This window comes from Poromitra crassiceps, assembly GCF_964638095.1.
Source record: "Poromitra crassiceps genome assembly, chromosome: 3".
NCBI lineage: Eukaryota > Metazoa > Chordata > Actinopteri > Beryciformes > Melamphaidae > Poromitra > Poromitra crassiceps.
Window position 1 is genome coordinate 48,881,907 of NC_139625.1, and position 27,340 is coordinate 48,909,246.

Here is a 27,340-nt window from a genome sequence, read left to right on the forward strand (position 1 = left end):
ATGTAAAGTAATTTTTGGAGCAAAAATTACAGTCTTCCATGGTGCTGCGTACGCAGCGAACAAGGCACTAGTGAGAGCTTGAGTTCGAAACAAAGTAAAACTAGTGTGCTTGTGAACTAGCTAGCAAGCTAGCACTGACTTGAAAACCCCAGAAACCCCGCAAGTGAAGCGTCCGAGAACAATGGACTCATACTTAACAAAAGCCTCGGTGGCCGAAATACTGTCAGAAATGGCAGCATATGACGGATTTACATTCAACAGCATGGCGAAATGTGCCTACCTCAGAGCAGCACTCAAGAGAGACGGCCATACTCCCGAAAAAGCAAAGTAAATGAAAATAAATAAATATTCTGTTAATTTTGAGTGATCATTTAGTTTATTAGGCTGATATCCAACATTGTTTGGCTATTATAGAAAGGCTTCTGAACACTATCAGAATATGGAATCCATCTCAGCTTAATTGAAACACGTAAAATAACTTGCTTTAACGAATTTATTTGTTTATTGTCCAATATCACTTCCCAAATTAAGTGCTGTAACGAATTCCGTTTATTGTCAAATAACATTTCCATGAGGCCGTTCTTATCAGCAGACCGATCACATGCAATGAACACGGTATTTCATGTGAATTTTTTATCTTAAATTATAATGTTTGTTAACATAAATTCATTCTTTTTCTTTAATCCTATAATAAGAATGAGAATAATTATTGATATCAGCAAATAAGACACTACAGCATCAAGTTAGCAACCCATAGATTTATTTAAAATAAATAAATAAATAAAAAGGGTGATTTCCCGGGAAATTTTTCTTCATTTCCCGTTTCCCGCTATGCCTCATTTTCGGGGAAAAATATGAAACCCTAATTGGTAGAGATGGAAGCTCCGAGATGGAAGCCGTATAACGTTAGTCCAGCTCAAATAAATATGGGCGGCCATTTAATTCAAATGCATTGTCCATATTCTCAAAATCAGATGAATATTCAGCCGTAATTTAACAAAAATCATTCAGCTCCGCTATCTGTTACCCCAAACAAACATGGCAGCTCCCCATCCCACCTTTCCGCCCCACCACAGCTGACTTCCAGCAAAGGGAGCTTCTATCTCTACCAACGTGACCTCAATACCCAGAGTGCCTTGCGGCCCTTAGAAAGCAGAGCTCCCGTTGGAAATTATATAGACCAAATCACAATGTTGTTTAGAATAACATCCGGGTAGACAACGCCTGCGTCACATACATACAATTTAATGTAGCGGTGAAACAGGGGCGCGGCACAACTGAGACAAAGAGAAAAAAAAATCAGGTTTGATGCTTTCATATCTCATTAATTAACAACATTTCACTAACGTTAGTTTGGAGACCTAATTTACCTGTTGGGCCACAGAATAAAAACCATTAAAGCTGGAGTTAGATTTGGTTTATCAACACAGTACATAAGAACCAAACGTCAGATCGGTCGGACCACCGTGTTTAACTAGGGTTTATATCTTTAATGTTACAATTATGCCTGAAAATGGCAACAGAAATAAACAATGCACAAGTTTGTGATATCTCCACAATTAAAGTCAATCGGCAGGTGTCTACCTGGAAGTGACTTTTGTTGTTAATGCGACGTCACGGTGATTCGGTCTATATCTTTATAATAATGTCATGATGGAATAATCTGATCCTGTCAATGGTAAAAACAAGCTTGTTTAGTGCAGTAGGGGCATGTGGGAAAAGCGACTGAAGCGATCTTGGTCAATACTGCACCAATAAAAATAAAAAAATCTGTTCACATGACTTAGTTATACATAAACAAATGTGAGAATAGGGCCCAGGTTGAAAGATAACGAAACTCTCCTTTAACTTTATTTTATGGGGCACTAAAAAATGATCCCAGGGAATTTCCGATTTTTGTTTTTTACAGGCAATTTGCCCCGACCCCCGGCCCACTAATTTTTACTCCCCTGCAGCAGGAGAATGCCAGGCTGTCGGTGGGGAGGCAGGAGAAGGCCCAGCTGAAGAGGGAGAAGGAGGACGCTCTGCTGGCCAAGCGGAGGGACAGGGAGGAGCGAGACAGGCTGAAGGAGGAGCTGAGGAGGAGGTTTGAGGAGGAGAAGCAGAGGAGGAAGGAGGACAAGGAGCGCATGAAGCTGGAGAAGGAGAAGGTGAGTTCAGCCCACAGACCTGCTGGACAGGTTTGATCATGGAGGAAACTGGAGTCAAATACATATTCTTTGTTTTTTGGCTGACAGTACCTGTGTAGTGTCAGTGCTGTCCTGAATTGGTCACAGTTCTGTCTGGACGTAGAGCACGTCTAACATCTGTCTAAACATCTTCTCTGGTCCAGGAACGAGAGAAGCTGAAGGAGGAGAAGAAGAAATATGTGGAGCGACTGAAACTGTGGAACAAACCCAGAGAAGACATGGAGTGTGAAGACCTGAAGGTCAGAGAAAGTTTATAACAAACATCACCAGAGGTTCCTCACTCAGGATCTCTAGATGAACATGCCTGTAACTGTGTGTGTGTGTGTGTGTGTGTGTGTGTGTGTGTGTGTGTGTGTGTGTGTGTGTGTGTGCGTGTGTGTGTGTGCGTGTGCGTGCGTGCGTGCGTGTGTGCGTGCGCGTGTGCTGACAGGAGCTGCCGTGCGCAGTACCAGTCCGAACCCGTCTGCCTGCTGAGCTGTTTGGAGAAGCTCTGATGGTTCTGGAGTTCCTCAGGGCGTTTGGAGAGGTGTTCGACCTGAAGGACGAGTTTCCTGACGGAGTCTCACTGGGTCAGAACACCATTTCTCTTAGGGGTGGGGGAAAAAATCGATACACCACAGTATCGCGATATTCTGCCTGACGATATTGTATCGATATTTGGACGCCAAATATCGATATTGCCAAAAAAACAAAAAAAAAAAATTTTTTTTTTTTTTGCAGGCCATGCCAGGCCACCGGGCTACTATAAACTTTAGTTCCAAGGCCAGCAGTTAACAAACGGTAGCATATTTTCATTTTGTTTTAACAGTAACAGTTTTGTCATAACAGTAATTTACAAATTCCCCAGTTACTGAATGGGCTGCACAAGATGTTTTGTGTAAGTGAAGTGAAGTTGCAAAAACTACATAAGTACAGTAGTCCACACACACATCCAGTTAAGGTGGACTGTAAGTAGACTGTAACAAACAGTTCAGTTTGTCAGGTGCATGCAACTATGACATGACTTTATGAAAGTTGTTGGTCTGTCTACTTGACAATGTTGCTGCAATAAAATGGTTGAAGTTAGATGTACAGACTGAAAAATTGTTCTTATATAAACCAGATGTTGACAAAGTTTTCCTTTGGGGACATCATTTGCAGTTGAAAATGTAAGAAATCGCAATATATCAAAATATCGCAATATTCAATATATCGCAATATCGATATATCGCAATATCGAAAATATCGCAGTATCGCAATACTATCGTATCGTGACTCAAGTATCGTTTCAGTATCGTATCGTGGGCATCTGGTGATTCCCACCCCTAATTTCTCTACTGCTGTCCCAGTCTGTTCTGGACCCAAACTGGACCAGTATGCTGTGGTTTTCCTTTGTGGTCTGGTCCCAGTATTAAGAGTTCTCAATGGGCCTGAAAAGTCGAGCCCAGTTCACCCAAGAGCATTGCATGCTATACTACCCTACCTGACCAATTAACATAAATTGTCGGGTCGAACCCGGCCCTACCTGACGGGTTTTATCGGGCCCCGTTGGGTTCGGGCTGAAACTGAGAACTCTACCCAATACAGTCCAGTATGGTTCTGGTTAGACAGCCACACATTTTTGGTTCTGGTGCTTTTACAGTTGGAGGTTGACAAGCTGGTTGTTCCTAATGTTGTTCTACAAACAACCAGTTTTTATTGTATTGTTTTATACATTGTTCTTACTGCTGTATTCTCTGTGTGTCCTGCAAGCCGATGTGGGCTGGGCACAGCAATGTGCATGACATCTTAATAAATCAATCAATCAATCAATCTACAAACAACCAGACCTGCTGCTGGTACTGTACCAGTAGAACCAGTATTTTTGTCTCAATCTCTGCAGAGGCTCTGGAGGTGTAGCTGGTTCTAACAGGATCTCCTCTCTGCAGAGGTTCTAACAGGTTCTTCTCTCTGCAGAGGTTCTAACATGTTTTCCTCTCTGCAGAGGTTCTGGAGGAGGCTCTGATGGTGTCGGATCCTGAAGGTCCACTCTGTGAGCTCCTCTTTTTCTTCTTGTCGGCCATCTTCCAGGCTCTGGCTGAGGAGCAGGAGGAGGAGGCCAAGGAGCCAGCGGAAGGTGCACACACACTCACTCTATACCAGAGGTTTTAAAAGTGGGAAGCGGGCCTCCCCGGGTCTCCAAACAGTTTTAGGGGAAGCTCAGTGAATGGAAGTGAAAAAATATCAAAATAGCCTAAATGTGTGTGATTTGCTTAAAGTGTAACTTACCCCCAAAACACTTTTTTTTGTTTTTAACCAATATGGCTTTTGGGGTGGTATGTGAAGGATTCTGGTCAAAATCTCCACATTTGAGACCAATCTGTTAACAATTTTACAAACCCCTATCATTTCAGCAGCGTAAGTTCCCTCTATGGCAGTGTTTCTCAAACATTGGTCCGCGGTGGTCCACTGGCGGTGGACCACGGTGGACCACTGGCGGTCCGTGGGTGCCCCCTAGTGGACCGCGAGTAGATTTATCTTTTTTTCCCTTTTTTTTACCTCCCACTATCCAATCAGAGAAATGTTATGTTTTCTGGGAAACGGAAGGTCAGATCGCGATGCCTATTATGGACTATATACATTTTTTCACCCCAAATCCAACGGCACCACCCCCGAGTCTCTGAGTTACAGTTGTGGAGATAGGTCCACTCTGCATGCAGGGCTACAAGAGAGAGACCGAGTGCAGCGGGGGGTTGGTGGTTCCAAGTTACTGACCAAACACTATTTCAGTAATTGCTGTCAGAATATAGAGCCATTTAACACTTATTTGAATACAAAAACATCACTGAATGCAACTTTAAGATGGCAACAGATAGCCTATTTGACTTTGACAACATTGTCCATTTATTGAACTTGAAAAAACTTTCTTTGAACTTTGAATATATTTGAACTGAAAAGGAGAAATAAATGTAAAAAAAAAAGAAGGTAAATGGACTAAAATAAATTGTATATATTTTTTATATCGGTTATCTTGTTTTCATAATTGTGGGAGGCCAGAAATTTTATTAATTGTACAGCCTTAATGCTATTTGTCATTTAATTAGCCTGTAATTTGTAATTTACAGTTGAAGATGTAGGCCTATTGTTTTTGGGGATGTTGTTGGAGTTAGGTGGTCCCCGAGTTTTTTTTTATTGGTTAAGTGGTCCTTGGTCTGAAAAAGTTTGAGAAACACTGCTCTATGGGTTCAAACCTGCTTTTTTTTGTGCCCTCAAATGAATGGGTGATTTGGTACATCATGACGTCACGGTGGTATTTGCGCGTGCCCCACTCATGTGATTTTTTTTTTTCCCCCGTGTGATTATTACTGTAGTTCACGTGGCACGAGCCCTTTAAGAGCAATGCATCATGTGTAATGCCTACTGTGGCTAATGTTAGAGGCTAGCTAGTTATGTTACATGGCAGTAAAACGCCACTGAATGACCAAATTGATATAACTTTTAACCATTTCGAGTAACACTGTTTCCATACGGATCACCAGCGTTAGTTTGTTGTTTATAACGTAGCTGGCTATATTTCTAACCTCTATCTACTGTATCTCTGATACACTGAAAATACTGGGAGGCGGGCCATAGCGCCTCTGTTGATGATTTGATTTGACCGTTCTGGGCACTGGCGTTGGCGTTGGCCAATCCTGGCGTGTTCCACCCCCAAATCGATTGTATTCTGGCACGAGTGGGTTCCAGGCATAGGTCCAACTACGCTATCTGGAGCAGCGCAGCAAATACAATATTCCTGGAATGCGAGTTTAACTAAACAGTTACATGTCCTCTGCATTCTACATCAAATGAAGACATTACCCTTTGTTTTATTTGGTATGATACATACTTATTGGCCAAGTTATGTTAGTTATGGCCTAGGAATTCTGCCAGGGTAAAGAAGGGAATATAGGCGGCCATCTTGCCTGCAGAGTTTTCAAATGAAGTAGAATACCATTTTGCAAGAAATCTGGGGGGGTCAGTCCCCCTTTAAAGAGATACAGTACAGTAGTTTTGGTGAATATTGCTGTTTTCCCCACTTCCCCAGAGTCGGAAACAAATAAAGGCCTTCAGATAGACCCTTTTTAATGTACTGTATTTCGTGTAGTCTGAAGTATGTAAAACGGCAATATCAGGTTATCTCGGCTCAATTGTTGTGTGTCTGGGATCAAATAAAGTAATCATAATCCCATAGGCATCCAGGAATTGAGTGAAACTAAGCAAGTAAAGTAAAGGAGGCGGGCTTTTTCTAAGCTTTGTCTGAGGGGAGGGTCCACAGCCTCAGACTTTGAAACCCCAGCTCTATACTCTTATGTGTAATATAGATACTGATGCACAAAACCAGATGGACTAAGTTGATATACAGTATATTTATACAATGTTTCTATATAGAATCTGTATAGTAGCCTCGGTGCTCTACTGAGCGATTTAGAAGATCTTTTGTTCCTGCTTCTGTAAAATTCTTTAACTCATTCACCGCCAAAGACGTCTTTGACGTCTTATCAGAAATAGCCATCCACGCCAAAGACGTGTTTGACGTGTTTTTGTTTTTATGAGTGCAGCGCGTAGTTGAAACACTTACCCAGCCTCTGACATGTCATCTGGTCCCTATCCTCAAAGGGTAGCCGACAGCACGTTATCAAACACATACCGCAGCTGTTGTTTGAAACGAGGAAGAAGGAGGAAAAGAGGAAAAACAGAGAAACGCGCTTCCTTGTACAGAGGAAAAAACGCCATTGAAACGCCTCTTGGCGCGCTGCACTGCTGCCTTGCTGCAGGGCGAACCTGGATTGCCTAGTCAAACCCGTGACGAACATGATCGATCCGGTTCCAGCAGCGCCTGGTCCCAAAGCCAAGCCGCGGACCCGTTCCTGTGTCGTGTGACTCGTGTCGCAGCATTCGTCCCACTCCCAGCCCGAACGAGAGGAGGAAAACGAGCAGCAGAGGAGGCAAAACGCTGATGGGGAAGGAGGGGGAAGGAGGTGCGATCTAGCTGCAGGCAGCTGTGGACAGAACTCTCTCTCTCTGTGTGTGTGTGTGTGTGTGTGTGTGTGTGTGTCTGTGTCTGTGTGTCTGTCTGTCTGTCTGTCTGTGTGTCTGTCTGTACACTCACTCACACTGAGCAAACTGTATTGTTGAATGTAAAAAAAGCACTTCATATATATATATATATATATATATATTTTTTTTTTGTCATTTGTGTCATAATGAATAATATTTACATGTCTGATGTCAATACAGTTCAAAATAAAAGAATTGAGAGCGAGTTCTGCATGATATTGTGTGCTGTACATAAATGCCATTTTCTGCAATTTCTTTTCTCAGAGAGACATTTTGGGTGAAAACAGGGTGTATATAAATGGCTATAAGTAGAGTACAGAACATGCTAAAAGCTCACTTTTTTTTCCCTGGTGAACCCAGAGACGTACATCTTCATTTTGAGGTATTGCAAATCACTCTGGTGCTAATAGATAATTTACTGTGGGTCTTGAAAGATGACCAACAATTATGAAAATCTTTGGCCTGTGCTAAATATTGGCAGTCCTAAACTGGCGGTGAATGAGTTAATGAACACTGCTAGCTCTGTATTGTGAGGCTCTCTCTCTCTCTACTGTATTATTGTTATTGTGCTGTATGTTACTGTTTCTTGTATGTATCTGTACTCGCTCTGGTGGCAAACTATGTTTCCCCTCGGGGATTAAGAATAAACACCATACCATACCATAAATGGTGTGTTGTGCATAAACTGTCAATAGATAATCGACAATTAATCTAATAAAACTAATAAACTGTATTCTTGTAATCTTTGTGTAGGGTTGGATCTGTCGGAGGCTCTGGATGATGATTCCGATCCCACCCAGTCTGCGATGAGCGCTGTCGCCTCATTGGCTGCTGCCTGGCCTCAGCTGCACCAGGGTAACACACACACACACACACACACACACAGTCAGAGTCCCCTGGCATGAGTACGTAGTACATATAGAATATAGACTTATAGAAAATCTCTACCTGTCTGCCTATCTGTCTCACTATCTGTCTGCCTGTCTTTCTCTCTACCTCTCTGTCTGCCTGTCTGTCTCTCTACCTGTCTGTCTGCATGTCTGTCTCCCAGGCTGCAGTCTGAAGCAGTTGGACCTGGACAGTTGCACTCTGTCAGAAATCCTTCGTCTGCACATCCTGGCGTCAGGCGCAGGCTGTAACCATGGAAACGCCAAGTTCCGCTACCAGAAGCAGGGCGGGTTCACGCTCATGGACGACCCGTGTGTCGAGCTGCGATTGGCTGAGCCGGCGCTGCTAAAGAAGCTGGCATGCACGGCGGTGTACGACCTGACGCCAGGTCAGTCTACTGCCACCAAACCCTATGAAACCCCACCAAACATAATGAAACGTCACAAATCCCCCCTGTAACACTAACACCCAGGGCCCAAAATCAACTTTTTGACTCGCTGGCCAGGTGGTGGGTAGATGGAAAAAATCCACCCGCCAGGCATATTTTTTACAGAAAAAATAATATATCGCATTTTTGTCACATATACATCTATCTAGAGCTGTCCCGAATACCGTATTTAGAGCGTTGACTCTTCGGGGAGATAAAATCGATCATAATCGAAGCTTCTATGGTCCAGTGAGGGTGTTACTGACAGAGGAACAAACAAACATGTAACGCTAGTTGTAGGCTACTCACTTTGATTTGAATGGACTCAGCTCAGTCAGCATCGTCCGCTCCGTGGCTCATAGTAAACTTTCTTGCATCATGCTTATAAACTCGTGACAAAAAGCTCCTCATCTGTCCTCCTGATGCCCGATTTTCATCCAACTTTTCTCAGTCCGACGTGCGGATATTATTTGCCACCAAATGTGAATTATAGGTGGGCTCAGTATAACGTTAGTGGACTTGCCTGCATGCTCGCTGAGCTTGTTAAGAGAGCTGTGTGACTGCTGCTACTTCACGTTATAAACAAAGTAATGGCCCATTTCCACCGCTGGTATCACCGCGGCCCCGCACAGCTCGTCTCGCTTTTTTGTCTCATTCCACCGATCAAAAACGTTGAGACCGCCCGGGTTGAGTCGGGGTTGAGTCGTCCCTGCTCTGTTGAGGTTCTAGGGCTGTGGACCTGGTACCATATGGTGACGTGAAAACACTGCAGACGACTGATTGGTCAGGCAGAATCGTGTTTACTGTAGGCATCTACTGTCAATGCTGGATACCAGTTTAGTGGGGCTTACCTTCTCTTCTGTTATTTCCAGAAGTTATTTCTTTTGTGTTGCTGCCTTCGGCTCTGGTGAAATAAAATCGATCTCCTTGCTCAGCTTTAACATGCGGTGGTTTTCAATTGTTTTGAGAGAGAAAAAAGTCTGCTCCTCGGGAAGCCCTTTGTAGTTGGCTCCGCTAGGCCGCAGGCGAAGCCGCGGTCTTGCCTGTTGAGTTGCCGCTGGGGTTCTCCCCGTAGCGCCTCTCCCATCCCCGCGCAGTGCATGCATGTGAGTTTGAGTAACAACAAAGCGATATCCATTCTCCTAGCCGATTGTCGCATTTGCCCATGTACACTGTAGGTCATTTAGAGGCACCAGTATTTCATAATCAGTTTAAAAGTTCCGTGTATGGATTTAATTTTAACGTTATACTTATAGCCTACTTCGGCTATGGGCGGAGGGCAGATATGCGGTCGCTATGACGACCAGGTGTGGGCGGAGGCAAGTAAACTTGCTATGGAAACAGAGTCTATATCAAGTAGAGCCGAGTAAGACCAGATCGAGTAGAGCTGTACTGTGCTGTTATATGTGGTGGAAATGAGCCATAAACGACTTGAATTCACTTGAACACTTGTAATGTTACTTACACTGGGTTGAAAATGAGGAAAGAAGTGTATGAAGTTTCATGTTTATAAGACAACCTCTTTCACGTCCCTGTGTGCTGCCTGCCTGCTGGGTGCGTTTGTTTGTTCTCACGGCGCATGCTGGTGTGAGTAGGGGTGGGCAATATGGCAAAAATATCATATCACGATTTTTTCAGGCAGGATCACGATCTTATCACGATTCTTTTTCATCTTGGTTTTTAAGACTATTTTGCAAGTTACTGAACAGTACAAGTACATCCAAATAGGGCTGGGCGATAAAACGATGTCGAAAATGTTCACGAAAAAAACGGCCACGATAACGATGATAAATTTATGAGCTGTAATTTCGATAAAATATTTTCAGTGTTGCGTTCAAAACCCCTCAGAAACATGACCGCAGCTTAGCACAGCAATGCTTATTGTGAATAACGTGTCGTTTTTGGGGGGTATTTGAAGGCAACACTGAGTGGAACCAATGGCATCAATGGAAAATAAACCATGTGATGCATCATGCACGCGTTTGCGGAAGAATCCCTTTCTCTGCTCAGAGCCTCGCAGTCGGCTGGCCCGGCAAAAGAAGAGTAACATAAACAGATGGAATTAAAATATGTCAGGCCGTGGATTTGTACACGGGAGATAAAGCTGCAGCAGACAGTAGTTCTGGTTATGGGTAGCGTAGCGGTAGCGGTGCCGCGTCTATGTGCCGACAGGCCGCAGTGCCGACAGGTCGCAATGCCGATAGCCCACAAGCAGAACCAGCTGAGCGAGGCGGCGTGCAGCGTGTCGGTGGAGCTAACCTCTCCCAGCCCCCATGCCAAACCTAACCTCCCCCCATGCCTAAACCTAACCTCCCCCAGACCCTAACCCAAAACCTAACCTCTCCCAGCCCCCACGCCAAACCTAACCTCCCCCCATGCCATGCCTAAACCTAACCTCCCCTAGACCCTACCCAAAACCTAACCTCTCCCACTCCCACGCCTAAACCTAAGGTCAGCATTGCGGGTGGTCGGCATAGCGGGTGGTCGGCATAGCGGGTGGACCCCAGCGGTAGCTGGCTGTCATGAATGGTATCAAATTAGCATCTACATCGCGTTAGCTAACGCTAACGTTAGCTTACGCGCTAACGTTAATATCTTCATACTTGACAATCTTGCTAACGTTATGCTATCTGTTAGACCATCTATAGCAGCTATCCAAATAACATTACACATCTATGGTTTAAACAGTCTTTGCTTCCTTTATCAAACCAACAGCAGCTAACTATAGCTGCATAATCAACACCTAGCCTTGGACCAAGACGTTCATTGCATTAAAACAACATAATGCAATACACACAACAGAATAAGCACGCCAAAGACCAGTGGTATAAGGGAAAACAAGCAACAAGCATAGAACAATTATAATAAGCTGAAAATGCAAATGGATCAAGTTACATTAAAAAGCCATAAGTGAATAGTATGGACAAACCGATGACTAAATAAAGGGTTATCATTTAATGACAACAATAGCCAATGAGCTGCATTGAGCCTCTCTCATGAGAATACTTTGAATTGAATTCAACTTAATTGTAACCGGTCAGAGATTAATAGAGTCGTATCGAATACATTCTATATCGCTCTGCATTGAATTTTAATTGTGCCCCTAAAATTCTTCATGTGCTTTTTATGTGCAATTAGTATTATTGATAAATTTATATCGTGATAAATATCAACATCGATCGATATAAGAAAACATATCGTGATAAAAAAAATTGCCATATCGCCCAGGCCTACATCCAAACTAATTTCAGGGTTCGTACAGTCAAGAAAAACCCGGAAAAGTCCAATTTAAAATACAATTCCCAGGCCCTGGAAAAGTTATAGAAAAAGTTTTGGAAAAGTAATGGAAATTTGTTTCATAAATATTTTCATGTCGTTCATTTCTTACGCTGAGTTTACAATAATTCATGTTTGGGGTTCCCAAACTTTTTTAGCTTGGGATCCAAAAAATAAATTTTGTGTCTCCCTGGGACCCAAAAATAACATACTGTAATGAGTTGCCATGACGACCAGTTGGCGACCCACCCCCCACGGATCCACAACCCAAATTAGGTCCCGACCCAGAGTTTGGGAAACACTAAGAAATAATAACATTCACAAGCAGGCACGCGCTCAATAACGTTAGCTGAAAACTAGTTTTGTGGTGGCCTGACACAGTTCCATAAACTCGGTGAGGGAGGCAGGCAGACTAGCCGCTTGGTTAATGGAGAAATACCGTAGGCTGCCTGCCTACATCATGTCATGGGCGCTGCTGCTCCTCAAGGTAATGTAACTTACTGCAACTCCCATCACTGGACTGGGTTTTTTACGACAGCGAGGCAACTGCTATCACCGAGCAGCACGTCCTTCTCTCGTCAGCTACAGTATCAAGCAGGCAGCGTGACCGAAAAATTGGCTGCTGACGGCGGCTAATTATTAGTATTTAACTTGTTCAAAGATGCCAGTTGTGTGTGTGTGTGTCTGTGTTCCCATCACAAGTGAAACCAACTCCTCCTGTGTTGTGAGGGGTGGGGGGCTTTGGAGTCATCTTTCAGACTTGAAATGCAACTGATAGGATGTGCACTGCATGTAGCGTGATTCTAACGATCTGTCTGGAAAGGCAGATCGTGGAGCCATTCTAATCGTTAACGATCTAAGATCGTCATATCGCCCACCCCTAGGTGTGAGTTGATCCCCGTGTTAAACAGTGTTAGCCTGAAAGACCCCGCCCAGCCAGAACACTAGAGAGACTGTCTCACGAAGCACTCATGTTAGCCGGCTGCACACCAAAACACACAGTTGTCATTTTACATGATGACTATTTTGGGACCCGCCACGTGGCGGGTAGATCCCTGAGCGTCACACGCCAAACGTAAAATCTAGTCGCCATTGGCGCTTGGCGGGTGTTAATTTCGGGCCCTGCTAATGCCCAATTTATGCTTCGTCTCTCGACACTTTTGAAACTTGTCTCTCGACAGATATGACGTCAGAAGAGACAGAAAAACTGTCTATCCACACTTTTCTTTGGTGTCGCCTACCTGGAGAATGTTATGTCGCGGACAGGGCTCGAAAAATTAACTTTTTGACTCACTCGCCAAGCATATTTTTTACCCGCCAAAATAATAAATCAAATTTTTGTGTCACATATACATATATCCATATATATTAGTGTTACCAAGAGAGTTCCGTCAATGAGAGAGAAAGTTCCATCAATGTAGCACTGATTGGCTAGAGAGAGAGTTCCGTCAATGTAGCACTGATTTGTTAGGGAAAGAGTTCCGTCAATATAGCGGTGCCACTCCCAGCCTGCCCGGCCAGCAGCTACTTTCCCCGGGCAAAACAACATTTGCCCGCTCAGAGACCATTTTGGGCTTCCCCACAGCTGTGCAACAGTCTCTGACACTGGGGACAACTGTTGCAAAAAACTAATTCTGAAAGAATGGAAGTCCCCCTCTTCACCTTCTTTCCAACTGTGGTTGACGGGCATAATCTCTGTTATAAGGATGGAGAGGCTCAGATCCCTGAGAACCAACTCACTTAAAAAGTTTCTAACTATTTGGGACCCGTTTCTAGCCTACCTCGACCAGGTTAGGGGCGATGGGTGACTTGCCCGGCTGGTTCCTGTTGGACGCCTCGCCCATGCACAACATCTCTTACAAGCACATAAGCACCCTATATGGACGGTAGCACCACATTATAGTAACTGTGTCGATATTATATGTATGTTTTTCTTTGTTTTCCTTTCCTGTGTCTGAGCTTGTCTGTTTTGTTCGTATGTTATAATTGAAAAAACAACAACAACAACAAAAACATTTAGAATTTATAAAGCGGGACCAGTCCCGCATGCGTTTGCGCGAGCCGATGTGTAGGTTAGGCTGGATTCACACAGGATCAGGCACTCTGCATTGGCCCTCCCGCGCTCCATTCATTGTCAATGGGGGTCAATGGGGAGCCTGTCAGGCTCCGGCAGTGGGCGAACCAGGGGGCTGCGTCAAAAACACGCAGAGGTCGTACGGCGAGAGAGCTCAGGGTGATCCAACTTTGGGGGGATGCAACCCGATGTCATGCTGCAGCTGGGCAAGCTAGATGCCACACACTCCTGAAACCTGGTACCACTTATGCTTGGTTCACACTACAAGCATCTCAGAAGCAGTGCTGAAGCAGTGCTTCACGGATGCTTCCAGCAGGAGCCTTGCCATTCACTCCAGAATCACTCTTGTTTTGCTCCATGCATCGCTTTGTTTTGCCCGGCGCTGCCCTGTCCCCGCTCACAACTTGCATTGACTTCATGCCTGGCTCTCTGCCCGGGTGAAAAATAGAAGCTGAAACTATCACTGCAGCGTGGCGTGGTGAGGCAAAGTGCTGCGGCTGGTGTGATCGGTCTCGCCTGTTAACAAGGACGCTGAAATGAAGCTGCCTCCACGCTGCATTGCTTCCGCCTAGGATTGGCATATTAGGGGGTGTTCGGCCCATTAGCCTTCACAAGTGCATCACATTGGATTGAAGGACTTCTCAGTGCAATTTTCACACTTGGCAAACTCATCCTGTGGGCCGGATTGGACCCTCTGGCGGGCCGGTTTTGGCATGTGGACGTGGCATATGGTATATTTGACACCCCTCTCCTAGATAGATATTGGATTAATAGGTTTGTGTTCCTGGGTGTTTTGCAAGTGACTTACAAGTGTAAGTGTCTTTTTTACCCCAAAATGATTCTGAATGTTGTTGTTTTTTACCGTTATTTATACAGGGGGAGTCTCACTGAGAGCAATGCTCTCTTTTTCAGGAGCGCCCTGTTCACATTCACACACATTCACACCATCGACATAAATAAATATGGACAGAGCGTCCCTATCTCCTCCCTGTATGGTCTATTGAAGCCAAAATCTGTGAGCTCCCCGCCCCTCTGAACTTTCTTATGTAGAGCTGCTGTTTCTAGAATGCGCACAGTGCGCTGTGTATTTATATACAGTCTAGCTCTGTAAATATGGCACTTTAAGTTGTAATATTTTTTGTCTCGCCAAAAGTAACCAGGAAGATTCCCACTATGAGATCAGTTTATCAAAATGACGCCTGTACGAAAATCAGATTTTCATTGTCGAAGATTGAACCTGTATCAGCCAGACAAGTCAGACCTCCGGGCTGACGGCTGAAGGCTCCTCTTCCGGGCTGCTGCTGCTACAGCCCGGAAGAGGAGCCTTCAGCAGGGCTGCTCATAGCCTCTCACTGGGAGAAATTATCGGATCTCTGTGTTGATTAGCCTAATGTTTCCGTGGCATTTTGATTAACTTTATGATTTAATTCCTTTTGGAGCAAATGTTGGTTTGACAAATCTAATCGGGAGGCTACGTTGTTGTACCCCCCGGTACAGTGTGGGTAGGGCAGCCAAACCTATAACGTTAGCCCAGTGCGTGAGCCAGGCTGCCTGGTCTATTCTCTGACTCTGTATATCCCACTGAGCTATATCTTATTTATGCCAATGGTATATCGTTACTAAGAGAGAAGCTTGTGGGGGGGGGGGTACGGTGGTGCAGTGGTAAGCGCTGTCGCCTCACAGCTCGAAGGTCCTGGGTTCGATTCCCACCTGGGACGCTGTGAACGCTGAAGGAATGTGTGCCCGTCTGCATGTCCTCCAGTGCCCACCACCCGGGTGGGGTCGTCAAAAGGGCCCTTCTGTGTGGAGTTTGCATGTTCTCCCCGTGCCTCCCGGGGGTTTCCTTCATAATATGAAGACATGTTTTGGTTCACCAATGCAATATCCTGGTTGCTAATGTGGTTCCTCCTCTGGTCGTTAAGGGCACCTGTTCAGAGGGAGGGGAACTGGTTGGAATAGCGTGAACCTCCCACGTGCTATGTCCTACCGGTGAAGCTTCCTCTGTCTGGTGAAAAGAAGCGGCTGGCTAACTGCCTATGTCTCGGAGGAAGCATGGAGCCAGTTTCCGCTCTCCCCAGATCGGCAGAGGGTGGAGTAGCAACCAGGATAAATAAATTGAATTAGCACTAATGGGGGATAAAAATGGGATAAAAAATCGGGGGGTGGGGTGGGGGTGGAGAGAGGAGCTTGTGAAGAACGAACATCCCCACAGTCAAAGCATTTCTCTGAGATATCCATATAAAAACGTTTGTTGCTTTAATACCAAAAATAAAACCTCTGTTTGTATGTGACACTAACGGCTAACCCGTTAGCGATTAGCTAATGGCTGGGGGTTACGTACTAGGCCCCATCTTACCCGGGACGGGAGTTAACGTTATAAAACACATTTCCTGGCAGTTGGACAACCTGGTAAGTTCTGAAAATATGTGTATATTATTGGGTTATTCCAGCTATCGTTATCGGTGACTGTGATTTTCCCATCCACTAACATGGGGGAGGCGGGCCTTGTGACCTATACTGGCTACAGCCGCCAGAGCGGCGATCTAACATGCAGCGGCTTCACTAAATGGGACCAGGCCTACATGCCTGATTCACACCTGGAAGCTGACCAGTACAACCGCAGTCTCATCTGCTGGCCACTGATCAGCTCCACTGGAGCGGTTGGGGTTAAGGGGCTTGCTCAAGGGCACCTCGGTGGTCATAAAGAGGGAGGGGCAAGCGCTGTCTTTTCACTTTCCCCACCCAGATTTCTCCTGCCGACGACCTTTCGGTCACAAGTTCGCTTCTCTAACCTTTAGGCCACCACTGCCCGTTTTGTGTCTGCCCTGGTCACTTTTGTCACTGTCTATAAGTTTGCATCCCTGTGTGGTGCAGGATGGATGATATTAATAGATGTGTGTGTTGGTGTGGTGGGTGTTGCTGTGTGTGCGTGTGTTTGTGTGTGTGCGCGTGCATTGCTGGGTGTGTGTGTGTTGCTGGGTGTGGGTGTTGATGGGTGTTGTGTGTGGTGGCTGCATGTGTGTGTTGCTGGGTGTGGTGGGTATTGCTGGGTGTGGTGTGTGCTGCTGGGTGTGTGTGTTGCTGGCTGTGTGTGTTGCTGGGTGTGGGTGTTGCTGGGTTTGTGTGTTGCTGGGTGTGTGTGTTGCTGGGTTTGTGTGTTGCTGGGTGTATGTGTTGCTGGGTGTGTGTTGCTGGGTGTGTGTGTTGCTGGGTGTGGGTGTGCTTTAGGAGAGAAGCTGAGGATCCTGGGGGCTCTGCTGGGGAAGCTGCTCACGCTGGCCTCCAGCAGGGACCTGATAGAAGACTGTGTGGAGGAGCAGAAAGCTGCCAGGCAGGAGCTGAGGGAGATCAAGGCTGAGCAACACAGGAGAGAGAGAGAGGAGGCTGCACACAGGTACGTACATACACACACACACACACACACACACACACACACACACACACACACACAGCAGAGAGAGAGATGAGACTGCACAGGTACACACACACAGCAGAGAGAGGAGGCTGCACACAGGTGCACAGACACATTTAAATTATTTATGTCCACATAAATACCATACTACAAAGGACATAAACACTAATAATGCAGTCAGATGCTGGGAGACAGTTAGTTACAAAAGTGCCTAGTTGGCAACCACAATAATGCATACAAAAAAAAGGGAACACCACACAGGGTGATGGCAGTGGCAAGTTGACAAATACAGTTACACTGTAATACAAGATACTGGTTAGTATCCGCTTCAAGGATACAAAAAGCAGCGCCTTCTCCATATTGAGTGGCTACCAATAATAGCAGAGACTGAGCAATACCTTGCTAGCTGTTTGGCACTTCTCTTAGGTAGTCCAGCCATGTGGAGGCCTCTCACAGCCAGTTTGTTAACATGACCCAGGCTACCGAATATGAAAACTAAAAGTTTACAAATGTAGCCCAGCTGTGAAATGTTCTGCTTCAGCTGTTGATACTTTAACATCTTTGTCAGAAAGGCCTCCTCTAGGCTGTGGTCAAAGGTACAGCCAACCTCTCTAGGATGAATACCTCTGTGATTTTCATTGACAACAACAACATCAGGAGTGTTAGCTGGAATATTAGAGAACACATCAGAATTGTCACTACACAGACTGAACAGGCTTGGCTTCACACTGGAATGTTTATAGAGCAAGATAGAAGATCTAAAAATAGAGGTGATCTCCTTTGATATCAAATCCACTATTCTATCATGCCTACATATGTAGAGCCCTTTGTATGCATGGCAACCATTTAAGATGTGGGACATGGTTTCAGTTAACTGTTCATGACCATGATGTATACAGTGACGAGCATGATTGTCAGGAAACCAGATGGAAAGGTTAAGCTTGGTTGGTAAAACCTGTAGTCTCGCTTTTATAGTGAAGATGACAATGCTCTCGTCTACAGCTGGATTTTTAAATACTGCATGAGAGACAGTGATCTGCTACAGGAAGGCATGCAAACTTCCCTTGAAGTTTCAACTCAGTCCAGTGTTGTTGCTGTCTGCGTTGTTGCGCTCTCAAGAGGTGACCTCGGGCATTTGTTAGTGGAAGCTGATGTTCTGATCCACAAATGTCCACGGTCGCTCTCACAGTGATGCTGGGGTCAGATATAATCTCCTCCCAGACATTCACTGCCTCAGAGTTGGACCCCACCCACTCCAGTGTGACTTTGGCCCAGCCACATAGATCGTTCAAGTCCGGCCAGTCAGACCACACACACCAAAGCCAGGAGAGCGACTGTCCAGCTTTCCGCTGGGTTTCTTCCTGAAGCCCAGGAAGCTAGGATCCGACCCACGTGCCAGGGGGACCTTGCGTCTTTTTAGGTCCAGGAACAAAGAACCTCTTGCGAGCTCCCTGACATGTTGGTCATCGCTGTTGAGCATATTTAAAAGATGGCCGAGCCTCGTAGCAAAATAATTCCATTCAAAATTTGGGACCCCCAGATCACCCTCCTGTTTACTATGGAACAAAATATCACGTGTAGTATGAGTATTCAGCCCAGCCCACTGTCTTACCCAACGTATGGTTTTATCATTCAATACACGCAAGATCGTATGTGGAATATGGACATTGGAAAACAAGTGCTGGACCTTGGACAGTGCTATTTGCCTGACTGCTTGCAATTTCATGATGAGTGGCAGGGGCGATGCATCTATTAGATCAAGTCTGGTGGAATACTCAGATATGATGTCATTGACTTGATCTTTCCACTCTCCTGCCACATTAAATTTATGCCCCAGGTATGTATATGTCTCATGTAGTGAGTAAACTCTGAGTGGCTTATTGTTGATTATGAATTCAGGTATTGAGTCTGATTTAGAGTGATACCAACGGTTACCCCCGCTCCGCCTTTCATAAAAAACTGCACATTTTGAATCTTTCACCTCCAGTCCTGACCACTCTAAAAATTAGTCAGTTCTGGAGAGCATGGTGTTAATAACGTCCTCCTGACGGGAGGCTATCAGAACATCATCTCAAAATCCAAAAAAACACAATAGAATTTACTGGATTCGTGCTTAAAGTCATCAATACCAGTTTTGAGACAAAACACATGTGTTCGCATGTTCGCATCCACAAGCCATGGTAGAATTCTGGCAAGAATTCAGTTTATGCTGCCACAGATAAGACAGCTTATTCCTGCTCACCTTCCTCCGCCGTTCGGACACACACACACACACACACACACACACACACACACACACACACACACAGGGAAGAGCAGGGCAGACACCACAGAGGGAGGGAGGATGGCTGAATGTTTATTTTGACTGGAACAGTGTTGTGTTTTTTTTTTTTTTTTATCACTTTATTTCTCAGTTTTCACAAAAAACATGGATGTCACAAAATACAGTATGAAAACTTTTTCTCCCCCCCACCCCCCCTCCCTCCCTCCCACCCCCCACCCACCCCATGGGGACTGACAAAAAAAACAAAAACAACACCACCAAAAACAACTACAAAATAAAAACAACTACAACAACAACAATAACAATAATGGACAGATGTGTGTGCGACTGTGCGTACAATTATTTGGCTCACATTAAACTACCTTTTCTCTGTTGTACAGTGTTGTGGTTTTGATGTGAAAATGTGCTAAAATAACTGGAGAACACAAGGCTCCACTTCAAGGCTCTCCTTGTCTCCTCTATCCTTATCTCCTCTCTACTTATCTCCACTCTACTTATCTCCACTCTTCTTATCTCCACTCTCCTTATCTCCTCTCTCCTTATCTCCACTCTCCTTATCTCCTCTCTACTTATCTCCACTCTCCTTATCTCCTCTCTACTTATCTCCTCTACTTATCTCCACTCTTCTTATCTCCTCTCTACTTATCTCCTCTACTTATCTCCACTCTTCTTATCTCCTCTCTCCTTATCTCCACTCTCCTTATCTCCTCTCTCCTTATCTCCACTCTCCTTATCTCCTCTCTACTTATCTCCACTCTCCTTATCTCCTCTCTACTTATCTCCTCTACTTATCTCCACTCTCCTTATCTCCTCTCTACTTATCTCCTCTACTTATCTCCACTCTTCTTATCTCCTCTCTCCTTATCTCCACTCTCCTTATCTCCTCTCTCCTTATCTCCACTCTCCTTATCTCCTCTCTACTTATCTCCTCTACTTATCTCCTCTCTACTTATCTCCTATCTCCTTATCTCCTATCTCCTTATCTGCTCTCTCCTTATCTCCACTCTCCTTTCTCCTCCTCTCCTCTCTGCTCTCTCCTTGTCTCCTCTCTCTTCTCAGGGTCCGTGTGCGTAAGGAGGAGAAGCTGAGGGAACAGGAGCTGAGGATGAAGGAGAAGGAGGAGCGGCTGAAGGAGCAGGAGGGGAGGAGCAGTCAGGCTAACAGGTAGAGGAGGAACAGTCTAATAAAACAGTCACACCTGCCTTGTTTAGTTTGGCTGAATGGAACTATGTGAGGGGTTTTCTTGTATGTTTACCAAATTACCAGAACCAATTTACCAGATATTTTTTTATTTGGGCGTGGTTAGACACATAAAGAAACGAATAATATGATGTTATTGCCATACAATGACTTGGGATGGGTACCGAGAACCGGTACCAAACGGGCCCCGGTGACGGATTTCTAGATACCGGAGGATCAATAAGCTTTCACGTTAACGGTTCTCTTATCGGTACTGGAGAAATTAAGAAAATAGGTTTCCTATTTATTTGCTACATAAACGTTATCTTGAACATTTTATCTCACCAACTCCGTAAGACATGCCTATGATGTGTTATTTGCGATTTGCCCCGGTTGTGGTTACCCATGATACATGGACCCACCTCATCAGGTAGGAATATGTGAACATGGATGATTAAGACGAGAGTAGTAAACATTATCCAGCTCTTTGGGTGTGTTAATAATCAAAAACCCAGTCTGAAATAAATCGTCAAGAGCATCATCTCTCAGTTGTCCTAAAGAAATGTTACTTCCAGAGCAGGGGAGGATATTTAGTGATTTGGGGGCAAGTGCAGCAGACAGATACTGTCTTGCTTTATTTATGCTTTCCCTAGCTTAATGTTGGTATTGGCAGTGGTAGGAGATTTAAATTCTTATATAATGCTGGATATTTAAATTAATAATAAAAACGGACCCATTAAGATTTAGCAACTTTTTTTTCTTTCTCTTAACACATTGAATGCCAGCCATGTTTTCATTCCTGTAGGTAAGTTGTGCCAGGGGTGTTTTTGACGATTCTGGCTCATTTTAGGACAGCCGAGGATTCTTTTCTGTTAAGAATTCATGAACACCAATCATCTAAAAATAACTAATAGAATGTGTGCTTTCTCTGTCTAAAAGAGTTAGTTTGCAGAGTTAGTAGTTATGTAGATATTAGCCGTTGAGTACAGCATGGTTTCAGCGTCTGGAAATTTATTCAGAGATAAATGGCTTTTTGTGAAACAGTCACTTTAACCATTCATTTTTGGCATCAGTAAGACCGTCAGACATTCTAAACAATAGTTTTGAACAGTAATTTCCTCCATAACAACAGGAAACACCCCTCTCATTCAAACTCCTCCCTCCGTGTGTCTTCTCCTCCTTCCTCCTGGCTGTACAGCGGGCGTGTCAGAAGCGCTTTTGCTGCTGCCTGCCTGTGTGCCTGCCTGCCTGCTTGCCTGCGTGCGGACGCTCCTTGTGCGAGTCAAGATGGGCCGGGGAATGCGTGGGCGATGGGCAGATGTTGATTCTGGCCTTTCTGAGGTGTTTCAAAGTGTGTTTCACCTATGATCTATTTTGCAAATCGCTCTCCGCTCTCTGTGTGCTGCTGCCGGTGCGCGGCCGCTCTCAGGCAAGACAAGTCTTGAATGGATTACTGTAAAATCGCCACGGCATTTCCTTGAACGGCTTGGTCCCGCGGCAGTTTTTTCTTTGATTTCGGTCGTCTGGGGGAGCACTGTCAACACTTAGTGGGTCGGTAAAATAGATTATACACATTATCTTGCTCCAATAGTGATCTCGAAGATGTAAAAGTTGTTGATTGATGTCCCACCGTCAAAAAAAAAAAATGTTTATGTAAGACGAGTAAACTCGGCTCTGGCACTTAAGCGTTGGATTATGTAAGACGAATTATTTCGGCTATGGCACTTAAGGTGTTAAAAATAACGAAAATAACCAACAACAACCAGCCCTGGGGGGGGGGGGGGTTCTCTTAAAAATAACAAAAAGTACCGATAAGAATACGTTAAAGCAGTGGTTCTCAACCTGGGGGTGGCTGCCCAATTATTATTATTTATTTATTTTAATTTTCCATTATATCTCCCGTGCAAATGATATAGTGTAGTCAATCAATTTGAGTGAGATAGTGAAATGAGTGTGTGAATGCATCCTGGAGCCGGAAGTCATCTTGTGTGGCAGACTGACCCTGGACACTCAACAGGTGCAGCTAATTAACTGCTATGCCTAACGGGCTCCAAACAGGTCGCGGACCCCAACATATTTTTTGGGGGGTCCCGGCTCAAAAAGGTTGAGAACCACTGCGTTAAAGTACCGGATCAATGCAGTATCGATAAGAGTAGTAGTATCGTTAGTTAATTCCTTAACGATACCCATCCCTAACAATTACACAGCATCAATAAGTTTGTTCTACTACATTGTAGTGTTGTCACGCGATACCAATATTCTGCCCTGCAATACTATACCACCCAGTATCACGATACTGGGTGGTATCACAGCACGGTTGCCATACATGGCCATGACATCAAGCAGGTCACCTCCTACACATACCTACGGGTCCACTTTGATAGGGATCTTAACTGGCACACCCATCAGCATTGGAGCGCCACAGGGATGTCTCTCCAGCCCCTACTGGTATGACCTCTACACCCATGACTGTGTGGCAACCCAAACCTCAAACACCATCGTGAAGTTTGCGGACGACACAGCAGTGGTGGGGCTGATCTCCAACGGCGACGAGACGGCCTACAGGAAAGAACTGGCTGTCCTGGATGGCAATGGTGCCAGGACAACCACCTCTCCCTGAATGTGGCCAAGACCAAGGAGATCATCACAGACTACAGGAGGGGGGGGGGGTCCCACTGCCCGGTCACCATCTACGGCACAGGTGGAAAGAGTGGACAGCTTTAAATACCTGGGTGACCTAACATGGTCCAGCCACACCACCTCTGTTGCCAAAAAGGCCCAACAACGGCTGCACGGTCTCAGACGACTAAAGAAGTTCGGCCTGAGACCCACAATACTCAAAGAGTATCATGGTAGTTGGAAACCCTCATTAGTGTTTTGCTTGCACCTGTGTTTACCCTGCCTTTTCTTTCTTTTTTGTCATTTACTTTTTATTGTTATTATTATTTTCAATGACAAACAAAACAATACAGAACAAACCAGTACAAAAGAAACATTCATTCATTCGCACCCACATACAATTCTCATTTATAAGCGTGTACACACACCACCATGTTTCTTCTCAGCTATATAAAGTCAGGCCTTATATCCGACACATAGGCAAGCCACTTCGACCACTTATCTTCAAAGGAATCAGCTTGAGCTCTTAGTCTAAATGTTACTCTCTCCATTACATATATCGAGTGGATTAAATCTATCCATTCATTTACAGTTGGTACATCTCGTTTTAGCCATTTTCTAGTCACTGCCTTTTTGCTGGCCACTAACATCACTCTCAACATATATTCGTCTCACTTCGCACAATGCAACTCTTCTATATCTTCCAAGTACAGTATTTTAAAATCAAAATTAATTTCCATCATAAAAACCGCCTCCAGGACCTCGTGTACTTCCTTCCAAAATGGAGCCACAGAGGGACAACTCCAAAAGATGTGAAAGTGGTTTGCCATTGCATTTCCACATGACCTCCAACATACAGATTGGTGAGAGAAGTTAGCTTTTTGCGCTGGAGTAGAGAAGTATCTAGTCACATTTTTTCAACTGAATACCCTCCAGGATGGTGTACTTGTCATTTTCCATTGCTGACCACATATTCTGATCCATTCTTCTGGTGATATTGTGGAGTTTCCCTCTGCTTCCCATCTTTCCTTAATATTCATAATATGGTCACCTTTTAGATTTTGAAGAGCAGGCTGGAAGCTATACACTCTACCTTGGTTCAAGAGAGTACAATGTGCTGTAAGACCATTAGGAACCCAATTTCTAAAAGTTGAGTCATATCTACTGGGGATGAAATTCGAGTCATATGCAAACCACATATGCCGCCCTATCCTTCAAATGCTTTCTAATTATTTCTTTCCATGTTTTAAGAGAGCTAATTACCCAAGGGTTATTGGGATCCGATAGAAAATCAGTCGATGAAGGGTCCCCTATCAACGTGTTAACTGGAATTCTCGCGCTCATTGAGCCTTCAATCTCTTTCCACCTAGAATTATAGCTTGGAGTACACCAGCCCACTAGTGGCCGAATCTGAGCTGCTCTATAATAATCCCTCAAGCATGGAAGGCCTAAACCCCCATTCTCCTTTGCTAGTTGCATTGCTTTATATCTAATCCTCGGCTTCTTCCCAGCCCAGATAAATCGTCATATAATTTTATCTAAATCAATGAAGTATTGTTTGGTTTTTCCAATGGGAATCGATTGGAAAAAATATAAGAATCTTGGGAGGATTTACTCTGCCTTTTCGACACAAAATGGTCCCCGTGAGAAGGGTCTATTCATTGCTTGTTTGCTAACATGTACAGTACGGTAAGTCTAACAATCGCTTGTTTGCTTGCCTGTAATATATGTGATTTAGTAGTATCGTTGTAACTGCACGGCCTCGCCTGCCCTGCAGCTCACCCACTGCACGTCGCATACACAGCTCGGCCGCTACGCGGCCTCGCCTGCTATATGACATCATCACGGATGACATCACTTCAATGTCATCACATCAATTATATAGCCTCAGCCAGGAAGATGATGTCATCACATCATTAGGTAATTAGGGCAATCACCTAATTAAACAATCCGGCTCCGTCAGGTCACCCGCAGGGGTGCTCTTTACACCCCCAGAAAGTTTCAGCCCGTGGCCGGCCAGAATTCTGCTCGCATGCACACACATACGCACACAGACACTTCTCATTCTTATTATATAGATAGTTAGTTGCCCGTCAGCTGTCGTGTTTGCGGTGTCTTCAAATGCAACTTTTTGGCTTGGTCGGGTACTAGCTGCCGCTAGTCCTTTCTAGTTCTCCCGGTGTGTCTGGGGCTTAAGACATTTTGAGCTCACGGCCCTAGGGATGGGTATCGTTTGGATTTTATCGATACCGATACCGGTACTGCTTATTGATACCAATACTTATACTCTTACCGATAGTACGCCATAATTTGGTTCAAAATAAAGACATGCCATGAAAAGATGTCAAAAGATTCAACAGTTATTTTGTTATTACTTACTACAAGTCAAATTCCTGAGAAGGCCTATTTCACCACTGTGAATATTTATTAAGCCTAGGTCACCTTTGTAGTAGAAATAAGCAATTATTTTTGAAATTCGAGCCCTTTGACCAGAGGAAATGAAATAATGCATTGCACACGTCACTGAGTAGAAACTCGAAACCAAGATAAGTTGCCTGCATTAAATCTCTTTACGGAGGCCTTACCTGCTGAATGGATGGCTCTGGATGTAACTTTGCTGCAAGCTAACATAACAGGTAAAGTTAACACTGTCGCTGTTCGTTGTTCTGTATTCAAGATTCAAGATTTGTATTGTCACTCCGTAGTACAAGTACGCACGTGTGAAATTCTTATGCTGTGGGCTCCATTACAGACAAGGTGCAGTAGGTATTCAGAGTTTTCAAAGTCCACATAATATTCTGTCAGAAAATAGGTCAGGTTCAGCAAAGCACCCTGATGATATGATATGATATGATATGATATGATATTTTCATTTATATTGCGCCCCTCAGCCAACTTTTACATTGGTCCGGGGTGCAGCCCAAGGGAAAAAAAAGAAAGAAAAGAAATTAATAGACAGGACAATGGTGACAGGGAACCAGGCAGACGGACAGACAGAGAACATAAGTACACCTCAGACACACAACAAAACAGCAAAGTAACTCGGTGATCATCTAGAGCGAAAAGGTGGGTTTTGAGCAAGGCCTTAAAAGTCTGTAAGGTGTTGGCAGACTTGATGTTCAAAGGGAGCTTATTCCACAGTGTCGGTGCCATCACTGCCAAAGCCCGGTAACCCCTTGTCACCAGTTTGGCTCGCGGGACCCTCAGACACAGTTGGTCATTTGATCTGAGGGACCTGGAGCTGACGGATTTGACCAGGAGTTCCTCAATGTAGGCCGGGGCGAGACCGTTGAGGGCTTTGTAAACAAACATCAGCATCTTAAATATGACTCTCTTCCTCACTGGGAGCCAATGGAGAGAGACAAGAACTGGGGAGATGTGGTCCCTCATTCTGGTGCCTGAGGCCAGCCTGGCAGCAGCATTTTGGACGCGCTGGAGGGGGTAGATGGTTTTATCAGGAAGACCAGAGTAGAGGGAATTGCAATAGTCCAGTCGTGAGAAAATGAGCATGATGATGACTTTCTGAAGGTCGCTGGGGGAAAGGAAGGATTTGATTTTTGCAATGATGCGCAGTTGAAAGAAACAGGATTTTACCACTGATCTCACTTGATGGTCGAAGTTGAGATCTGAGTCAAATAAGACTCCAAGGTTTCTCACAGTGGGTTTCACCAAGGAGGAGAGGCTTCTCATGTTACTGGAGATCTGAGTGACTGAGGTGGTGCTGCCAAACAGAACGATCTCCCCCTTGCTCTCATTCAACTGCAGGTGGTTTTGTGACATCCAATCCTTGATGTTGCCCAGGCAGGTCTTCAGGCGGTCTAGCTGTGGAGTCAGCTATTGTGAGTGGGAGATAGATCTGTGTATCATCGGCGTAGCAGTGGAAGGAGATGGTGTGCCGTGTAATGATTTGACTGAGGGGGAGCATGTAGAGATTGAA

The 27,340-nt window shown here is 44.8% G+C and overlaps 1 protein-coding gene across 1 annotated transcript in view; it reads left to right on the forward strand.

The window, feature by feature from the left end:
- baz1a (bromodomain adjacent to zinc finger domain, 1A) overlaps positions 1-27,340 on the forward strand; it is a 114,909-nt gene that overhangs the window by 41,759 nt on the left and 45,810 nt on the right. The window contains exons 9-16 of the mRNA XM_083633763.1: positions 1,956-2,150; positions 2,333-2,428; positions 2,620-2,758; positions 4,153-4,284; positions 7,998-8,099; positions 8,296-8,520; positions 17,138-17,303; positions 20,665-20,769. Coding sequence (XP_083489889.1) covers positions 1,956-2,150; positions 2,333-2,428; positions 2,620-2,758; positions 4,153-4,284; positions 7,998-8,099; positions 8,296-8,520; positions 17,138-17,303; positions 20,665-20,769 — 1,160 coding nt within the window. The remainder of the gene's footprint in view (positions 1-1,955; positions 2,151-2,332; positions 2,429-2,619; positions 2,759-4,152; positions 4,285-7,997; positions 8,100-8,295; positions 8,521-17,137; positions 17,304-20,664; positions 20,770-27,340) is intronic.